Below are 10,034 nucleotides of genomic sequence, written 5' to 3' on the forward strand. Positions count from 1 at the left end.
AGAAAGCACAGAATGGGAATAACAAAACAGTAAGCAAAGACGTGAAAGGCAGAACATAAGAAAAAAGGTCAATGAATTCTAACTCAGTACCATTCACTACCTTTTCTATCTTTGCTCACTGTTCTTATGTCCAGCTTGGTATATAATGTGTCATACATTGGCATTTTTCTCTTTAATAGTTATCTCTCTCCCTCCTCCCTCCCTCCCTCCCTCTCTGAATTGCATGAACTCCATCCAACCCCAACTTCCTTAGTCTTTTCCTTCCTCTTGACCTATTCAGTTAATCCGGTACCCATTCATTCTTGCTTCCACTGCTTCTTGTTTTACCTGACAATCCTTTTAAGTATCCCATTCCTTCTCCCATTCAACTTTTGTGTTTTTCATGACATACCAAACACCAGTAGTGGGTTCCACTTACCTTCGCTACCGGTTCAGAATCGGGAGCGCTTGCTTTCTTCGCTCACACGCGGCGCTTCTGTGCATGCACAGAACCTTCTGCACATGCGCAGAGCATCTATGATGATGTCTGGGTGGGTGGGTGGAGCCTCCTGCGGCTGCCACTACCAGTTCACCCTAACCAGGGCGAACTGGTAGAAACCTGGCACTGCCAAACACCCATTTCTACAAAAACAAATTGAGTACAAATGCACTCTTATACACAACCATTATTTTTTTCAACAACTAAATATGCCTCAGATCGGCTCCTGTTACTTACTTTCTTTCTAATAGCATTTCTATTTCTTAAAATTTCTCCATGCATCTATCCTTTTTTATAAAACTTCCACCTTGGTATACCATTCTATATATCATTCTAATTACTTTTAATTTTTGCCATTCACTTTCAATCATTTATTCCATTATAAAACATAATTACCTTAGTCTTTGGTATAAAAATGTTCAGATGCCTATTTGTTACATCAAATCATCTAACTTTTGTTTTAGATAGTATAGATCAGTGATGGCTAACCTTTTCCAGATGGAGTGCCCAAGGCGTGCAGGCACTTGAACCCCCATAATGCAACACACCCTGCCCCTCCTTGTATGTGCATGCCGCCCACATACGCCCCACCTCCCTGCATATGCACACATGACCCCCTGCACGCCCTGCCCCATGCATGCATGACAGACCCGATGTGACTCCCCACATGCACCCTGCCCCCTCGGGACCCCCCACATATGCCCCGCCCCCTGCACATATACGCATGACCCCACCGCATGTGCTCCACCCCGTGCGTCCATGCACGACCCCCCACATGCCCCCCAACCCCCACGCATTCATGGCAGAGACCTGATGACCAGATGGCCGGCGGGAGGCACGTGCACATGTGTGGCAGAGCTGAACTGGGGCGACACAGAGAGGCACTCTGTGCCATAGGTTCGCCAACATGGGTATAGATTGTCAGCAAACACATTTTCTTTTGCATCAGAACTTCACTTACATCTCCATTCCCAGCAATACATTTCTGCAAGCAGTCTTATATATTTTTCTATAGATACATTAAATTCTAGAGGAGATATGACTTATCCTATCTTCCCTTTGCTCAGTAGCATTCCATTTATTTTCACACATGCATACTCTTACCAACATTAGCAACTAACCTTCAACTCTATATCTGCAGTGAAGGTTGCATGATTAAAGTCTATTTTTTTATTTCTATGTTCTAAATCAACACATATGCAATCATCATTCTTCCAACATTCATACATTGCTCAAAAACTTACTGAAAAAGGGGGGGGGAAATATACAATCTGCATATAGTATTTCTGGTACTTTTATTTCTTGAAAAGTATTCTAGGCTATATGAATATATAGAAACATTTTGGGCCTGGAACACTACTCTACCCAAATTTATAAAGCAGTCTATATGCAGTATAGAATATACAATACATGCAGTATAAATATTGGCTACTGGTTTTTTGCTATTTATTGCTTGTAGACTGCTTTGTAGGTTTATCAAAGAAGGAAGAGGAAGAAAAAATAGAGATGGGAACAAAAAGCATGGGGGATTTCTGGCAGAAGGAAGACCAAAAAGAGAATAGGCTTTAGAAGCCATATATAGCACTGAATTATATCAGGGAGGTAGCAAAACCAAGGGGTCATAGCAGTTAGAAGTGTATGATAGGAAAGCAAAATGCAGAGAGCATTCCCTCTTATCTTTGCAGTATCTTTATAAAGAAATAAAGAAGTATCACATCTTAAAAAATGAGTTATATTGAAATGCTAAACACCTGTTTGGTAAATTTTACTGATTTCTTCAAAATGTTTTCCAGGCAAAAGTTGTGAAGATTATAATGAATATTATTTAAGGTATGGCAAAAATCTTCCTTTTTTGAGATGGTATGCTTACATGGAAAGACCTTTATCCAGTGGATTTTAGATCCCAATTTAATATATGTGGCTGATACATTTTTGGAACACTTCAGGCTCCCACTAAAACTATTTTTACATTGTTTAAAATTGGAACTTTATTTGCTGGAATCAATAATAATATTCACACACTGATTAGATAGGTTGTTGATTTGAGCTCCAAGCTTGGCGACCTGACGTTTCATCCCCATTCAAGGAGACATCTTCAGTGTGCTTTGGATTGTGCTTGTCTGGGGGAGCACTGGCCTTTAAATACCTTTCTGAGTCCTGGTCTGATTTCGGGTTGTGTGATTGGCTGCAGTTGGTGAGTCATAGTCCTTGGTTTTTAGTACTGTGTGTGTGATGTAAATTAGTGCTGTTGTTGTTGTTGAGATATGATGATGTCATGGCCTGGTTTCAGCTTGATTTGATCGGCTGCATATGATGTGGTCCGATTTCTTGTGATCTGTTATAACTGTTTGCAGCATGGCTGTTTATTGGTCTTTAAATACTGTTTTAGGATCATGGTTGATGTTGTTCTTTCATTCTGAGTGGTTGGTAGATTGGATCGATGTCAATGTGTCAGTTTATTGATTTATTGGTGGAAAACCAGGTTTCCAAGAATTGCCTTTCTCTCCTTGACTTCGCCTGGGTTACAACTGTGGTCCCAGTTAGATCGAATATGTGTCCTTTTGAGTCTTCGTGGATGGACATGAGGAATGGAGGGCGATCAGGGGTCTCCAACCTTGGCAACTTTAAGACTTCTGGGAGTTGAAGTCCACAAATCTTAAAGTTGCCAAGGTTGGAGACCCCTGATCTAGATAGCCAGGAAGTGTTCATGCAGTCTGGTTGATAGTTTTCTTCCTGTTGGGCCGATACAGCTCTCACAGTTGCTGCATTGGATCCGATATATGACACCTGATCATTGGTTTTGTTTCTGTCTGCCCTTTCAGTTTTGACAGAGTCCATCTGAGGGTTGAGGTTAGTTTGTGGGCTACTGTGAGGTCGTATTCACTCAGCAATCTTCCTGTCATTTCTGAAACATTTTGCACATAGGGGATTGTGATGTCTGGTCATTGTTGCTTTTGTGGTAGTTGTGTTGTTTGGTGTGTTTGTGTTGTTTGGGTGTAGGCATCTCTGGATAAAGTTTCTCTCTATTTGTATAAGTGCTTATCTTCTGCTGATCTGGAGTCTGTGGGGTTGCAATGGGATTTGATTCTCCCAAATAGTGTTCTGATGCAGCTTTATTTATGGCATTTTGTTGTTGTGGAAGTTGAGGATTTGATCTGTGTGCATTGTCTTCCTGTACACCAATGCTTAGCTGCGCAAAGCACATGCACGAAGTGAACCAGTGGTAACACCGGTTAGACCCACCACTGGTGGTTAGGCACAGTTGGAGGAGTTTGCTTGGGCTTTCTTTTTGTGAGTGGTCCTCTTGGGGGGCTATGTGTTGTCCAGTAGTTCTTTGATTAGGTCAACTGCCAGTTTGAGGTCTACAGATGTGAATAATGCGGTGACATAAAATGATATCATTGTTTCATCTTTGTTGATATGTAGGTGTTTGAGCCTGTCGAGGAATTGTGTGGCGTTGTTTATGGAGTATTGAGAGTCATCAGTTATGTGCAAAGGATCTCAGGGACCACTGAATTCATAATTTTAAAGCTCGTGGACCACTAATATGAATTTTTTAAAAAAGATAAATAGTATTAAGTGCAATATAAAAAATGCAAATAATTTTTCTGTGGACCACCTGTGGTCCATGGGTCACCAGTTGGTAACAGCTGCTTCGGGTGTTTCCACATTTATTTGCCAAGGTTGTAGGTGGGTATGCCAGAGAGTGAGACAATCAAGCTGGAGTGGGGTGTTTGTGTATTTTCAGGAGTCTGTAGAACTGTGCTATGTTGAGCCAAACAACAACACCAGCACTAATTACATCAGACAGATGGTACTTAAAACCAAGGACTATGACTCAGCAACTATAGCCAGCCAATCACACAACCTGAAATTAGATTAGGACTCAGAAAGGTATCTAAAGGCCAGTGCTTCCCCAGACAAGCACAATCCAAGCACACTGAAGATTTCTCGTCGAATGGGGATGAAACATTTGCAACCAAAGCGCCAAGCTCGAAGCTCAAACCAACAACATAACTATCAATCCGAGCTACTAATATTCAAAGACATTTCACACTGATTAGATTTTTCAGGGGACTGCTGGAAATAGAAGAGGAGAAATCAGAAGAAACCACATTTGCATCTTCTACGGTGAACATTAGGAATCTGTTTTTATAAATGGAAATCTGGATAGTTATTTTATTTATGTTTCTTTGTTAGCTAAATTTATTTGCTCCATTTATTCTGGGCAGTTTACATCAGTAAAAACAGAAAAATGATGAAAAATGTAAACTTAACATTAATAAAGCAAGGAAACAATAAAAACAACAATAACAATAAACAATTAAAGTAATATGAATTAAAAGATGCGGGGAGCAGGAAGTGCAGAGGGAAGGAGAGATATTGGGATCCAATCTATTATTTTCAAATAATTGTTTATTCAAAAATAAACAGTGAAACTAAAATAAATCACCTAGTCATATAAATCATATTTTTCTAAACAAATTATACAAATACAATTTAATACAATATGTCCACATTGTTTGTATTAAACTGTCTTGCATTCTTTTACAGTAATGAGGAATTTCATGAAGAAGCTTGTCCAGTTTATGACAATCTTAATCACTACCAACAGGAGATGCTAAGTAAGATATAGATAAAGTTGTCCATTCATTGCATTTAGATTCATATGGCTAGCTTGAACTAATCATTGTAGGCATTACCTCTTTTTCTTTCCTTCTTTTCTGGAAGACTATGTTGCAGTTTATAGGAAAAATATAATAGTTCATGCTTAATTGTTTATTTAATTTATATTCTACCTTTATTATTTTTACAATTAACTCAAGGTGGAGAACATATCCAACACAACTTCCTTCTTCTATTTTCTTCACAATAGCCCTGGTCAGGTGGGCTGGTCTGAGAAAGTGAGTGATTGGCCCAAAGTAATCCAGCTGGCTTTCATTATGCAACTTAGTTTTTGAGGAGAAAAATAAGAAAAAAGCTGATTGGCAGGTGGGGATACCCCCAATCGGCTGTTCCCAGAGGTGAATTTTAGCAACAGGTTCCTTGGTTGTGAGCATTGTACCTTGCTTCTTCTTTTTTTTCTTCTTTTTTTTTCTGCCTCTGAAACTTCTGAAACTCTGTTTCAGAAAAAACTTTTTTCTGCCTCTGAAAGCCTTCGAAACAGCTTCAGAAAAAAAGCCTCTGAAACTCTGTTTGGGGGCTTCTTTTCTGAAGCTCTGTTTGGGGGCTTCTTTTCTGAAGTTTCATTTCTGATGCTTTTTTTCACCTCTGAAACCTCCATTGGGCAGGGCTACATGTCGGAGTATAAGACTCACCAAAATTTTCACCCTCTTTTTTGGAAGAAAAAGGTTATACTCCGAAAAATATGGTACTTTGGGTTTTTTTCCATGAAAACATTTCGCTTCTCATCTAAGGAGCCACTTCAGTTCAGTTTAAATATCTACCCAGCAAGAAAGTGGATGCAGAGTATTATACTGCGCTCCCCTTCCTTAATCTAGAGTAGGGGTGTCAAACTTGTGGCCTATGGGCTGGATGTGGCCATGCCCACCCATTTTAGTGAAGGAGGGAAAAGTTGCGATACGTCATGTGACAACAATGTATCATTGTGAGTTTGACACCCCTAATCTAGAGGAAGCGAGATACGTCAGGTATTTACCAGCACAGTATAGTTATAGCTGCCACACTGCATGGTATTGAAAAATAACAGGTCACTGCAGAACTTTATGTGATTGATAATAATATAAAGTAACTATTTTAAAACATTCTACATCAAAACTTATTTTCAGATGAAAGTTGCTATGAGCAAATGAATGTCCCTTCTCCTAGATCCACCACTGATGTACAGGTTTGTACATGCTTGTTTATATAAATGTTCTTTAATTTCTAACAGCTTTTTTCAAGGTGATGAATGATTTGTCTGGATCTTAGGTGCCCTAAAATACAGAATGTTACTTGCAAAATCTTGGCCAATTCCAGCCCTGTAATATATATAAATCTTCTTCATCAATTCTATGTAGATATATCACATTTATTTATGCCCATTTATTATTTTAACTTATTACTCCATAACAAAATTATGGAGTCAAGAGTTCTGAGATATTGCAGGTAAAGTAACATGTAGTTAGTGGTCAATATAGATGGAATTTCAGGGCCAAGCTCAGAGATGAGACAGTGATATATCATTGAGCCTAATCTTTTATTTGCTTATACCTAATACACAGAGTCTTGTCAGACTAAAGCTATAACTTTCTAGGTCAGCTGTCCCCAACCTTTCTGGCTTGGCGGCCTGGCGGAGGTGGGGGAGAGGGGATACTTTCTTGCAAAAGGCAAGTAGGCCACCACTCATGTGAGGGAAGCTTTGTGCATACACACATGCTCGCCCATCACTTGCCTGGTTCTGAAGAGGCCCAGCCTGCAGCCCAGGTGTTGGAGACCCTTTTAGAGGCTACTAGGCATATCCCCAAGAGAGTCAAAATTAAGGTTACTCTGAACTTCTTCCCCTCTTTGCCATCCAGTTCAAGACTGTAGTCTCCTGACTGATATCTCTTTCTAGGAAAGGTCTAAGTTTGCAAAATCATCCCACTGTGCTGCTGCAGGTACACATTCCATGTAATAATACAATGATTCAGTATAACATAACCTGGTTAATTACGATTAACAAAGGGTCTGTAAATTCCCAGAATTGGGATGTGTATTAACAAGATTAATTTTGAACCCTCCTGAGTTTGATAGGAGATATGCCTAAATATGCTTGAACGTGGCTCCTACTTACAGCTCAGTTCCCAAGATCAGCACATTAACCAGTGAGCTGGGAAATAGAAGATGGGTTGTGTGAATCATAGATACGCATTCAAATGTTATCTGTTTCAGATACTGGTGGAATCTGTGATTTCACATAAATGGTCAGGGGTTCATTTTCAGGATATTGGAGAAGAACCACTGCCAAATTCTGTTTCATATTTTGCCATAAATCTAACTAATAAAACTTAAGTGTGCAAGTATGTGGTTCAGTGGTGGTTTTCAAAATATTTTACTACCGGTTCTGTGGGTGTGGCTTCATGGGAGTGTCATGGCTTGGTGGGCGTGGCTTGGTGGGCGTGGCAGGGGAAGGATACTGTAAAATCTCCATTCCCTCCCCAATCCAGGGTAAGGTTACTGCAAAATCCCAATTTTCTCCCAATCAGCTGGGACTTGGGAGACAGAGAATAGATGAGGGTGGGGCCAGTTATAATTTTTACTGCCGGTTCTCCGAACTACTCAAAATTTCTGCTACCGGTTCTCCAGAATTGGTCAGAACCTGCTGAAACCCAGCTCTGATGTGGTTGCTTTGTAAATTTGGTCAGTGACAATTGTGCTGAGAAATTACTGACATTGCCAGAGCCTTAATGGAATAATCTCTGAGAGATTTATCTCTGGCTATCTCATTACACAGCAACACTGTTGCAATAACCCATTTACAGAGATAGTACAAATACAGTTTGTTAACCTGTATAAGATCCCTCCAGTGAAGTATATGGGTGGGGACAAAGTAGGAGGCACTGCCCCATGTAAAGTAGAATTGTGTGAAATCAAGATATTGAACCATTTCATCCAAATAGAGAGTAAAATAGGCAAAATGACCTGGTAATTTATTAGATTTAGATTTATTAGATTTTTATACTGCCCTTCTCCCGAAGGACTCAGGGCGGTTTACAGCCAATAAAACACATATAACAAAAGTTAAAAAACCATTTAAAAAACTAATTCAATATGTGGCATAAGATTTAAAATAAATAAAACCCCATTTAAAAATTTAAAATCATGTTAAAACTAGCCCTGCACGATGGAATAAAAGAGTCTTCAGCTCGCGGCGGAAGGTCCGGAGGTTGGGGAGTTGACGAAGCCCCGGAGGCAGCTCGTTCCAGAGGGCAGGAGCCCCCATAGAGAAGGCCCTCCCCCTGGGGGTCGCCAGCCGGCACTGCTTAACTGACAGCACCCTGAGGAGGCCCTCCCTGTGGGAGCGCACAGGTTGATGGGAGATTACCGGTGGTAGTAGGCGGTCCCGTAGATACACCGGTCCTCTGCCATGGAGCGCTTTAAAGGTGGTGACCAGTACCTTGAATTGCACCTGAAAGACCATTGGAAGCCAGTGCAGACCGCGCAGGAGAGGTGTCACATGGGAGCTACGAGGTGCTCCTTCTATCACCCGCGCAGCCGCATTCTGGACCAGTTGGACCTTCCGGGTGCTCTTCAAGGGGAGCCCCATGTAGAGAGCGTTGCAGTAGTCTAGGCGGGACGTAATGAGGGCATGAGTGACTGCAGAGCGAAGCCCGGTCTAGAAAGGGACGCAACTGGCGTATCAGGCAAACCTGATAAAAAGCTCCCCTAGCGACGGCCATCAAATGATCTTCAAACGACAGCCGTGCATCCAGGAGGACGCCCAGATTGCGAACCCTCTCTGTGAGGCCAACAACTCGCCCCCAACAGTCAGTGATGGAGTCAGCTGGCTGTACCGGGATGCCGGCACCCACAGCCACTCAGTCTTGGAAGGGTTGAGTTGGAGCCTGTTTCTCCCCATCCAGACCCGTACGGCCTCCAGACACCGGGACATCACTTCAACAGCCTCGTTGGGGTGGTTAGGGGTGGAGATGTACAGCTGAGTATTGTCAGCGTACAGATGACACCCCACCCCAAAACCACGGATGATCTCGGCCAGCGGCTTCATATAGATGTTGAACAGAAGGGGCGAAAGAACTGACCCCTGTGGCACCCCACGCAGGAGGCGCCTCGGGGCCGACCTCTGCCCCCCTGCCAACACCGTCTGCGAACGGTCCGAGAGGTAGGAGGAGAACCACTGAAAAACAGTGCCCCCCACTCCAAACCCCCCGAGCCGCCGCAGCAAGATACCATGGTCAATGGTATCAAAAACCGCTGAAAGATCTAGAAAGACCAGGACAGAGGAACAACCTCTGTCCCGGGCCCTTCAGAGATCATCTACCAATGCAACCAAGGCCATCTCTGTGCTGTGCCCAGGCCGGAAGCCGGACTGGAACGGGTCAAGATAGACAGTTTCATCCAGGTACCGGGGGAACTGTCGTGCCACCACACTCTCAACAACCTTCGCCACAAAGCGAAGGTTGGAGACAGGACGGTAATTTGTTAGAATTATTGGATCCAGGGAGGGCTTCTTGAGGAGGGGCCTCACCGCCTTTTTCAGGGCGGTAGGGAAGACACCCTCCATCAAAGAAGCATTGACAATTCCTTGGAGCAAGCCTCGTGTCACCTCCCGGGTGGCCAGCACCAGCCAGGAGGGACACGGGTCCAATAAATGTGGTCGCATTCAGTCTCCCCAGTCTCCTGTCCATGTCCTCAGGAGCCACAGTATCGAACTCATCCCAGATAGTAATCTCAAGACCAGCCTCCGCCATCCCACCCGACCCTACCCACTCGGAATCCAAACCTTCCCGAATCTGAGCGATTTTATCGTGCCGATATTGCCCAAACTCCTCAGCATGTCCATGTAAGGGGTCCTCCACCACTCTCTGATGAAGAAGAGAGTGGGTCACCCTAAACA

General features: G+C 42.6%; 1 protein-coding gene across 3 annotated transcripts in view; it reads left to right on the plus strand.

Annotated features, from left to right (window-relative positions):
• The window catches only part of LOC131199716 (T-cell receptor-associated transmembrane adapter 1), an 87,745-nt gene that overhangs the window by 74,519 nt on the left and 3,192 nt on the right, over positions 1-10,034 (plus strand). For all 3 annotated transcript variants that reach the window (XM_058185776.1, XM_058185774.1, XM_058185775.1), the window contains 3 exons: positions 2,272-2,308; positions 5,033-5,103; positions 6,268-6,326. In XM_058185776.1, coding sequence (XP_058041759.1) covers positions 2,272-2,308; positions 5,033-5,103; positions 6,268-6,326 — 167 coding nt within the window. The remainder of the gene's footprint in view (positions 1-2,271; positions 2,309-5,032; positions 5,104-6,267; positions 6,327-10,034) is intronic.

The sequence above is a fragment of the Ahaetulla prasina genome, chromosome 5 (assembly GCF_028640845.1).
Source record: "Ahaetulla prasina isolate Xishuangbanna chromosome 5, ASM2864084v1, whole genome shotgun sequence".
Lineage (NCBI taxonomy): Eukaryota > Metazoa > Chordata > Lepidosauria > Squamata > Colubridae > Ahaetulla > Ahaetulla prasina.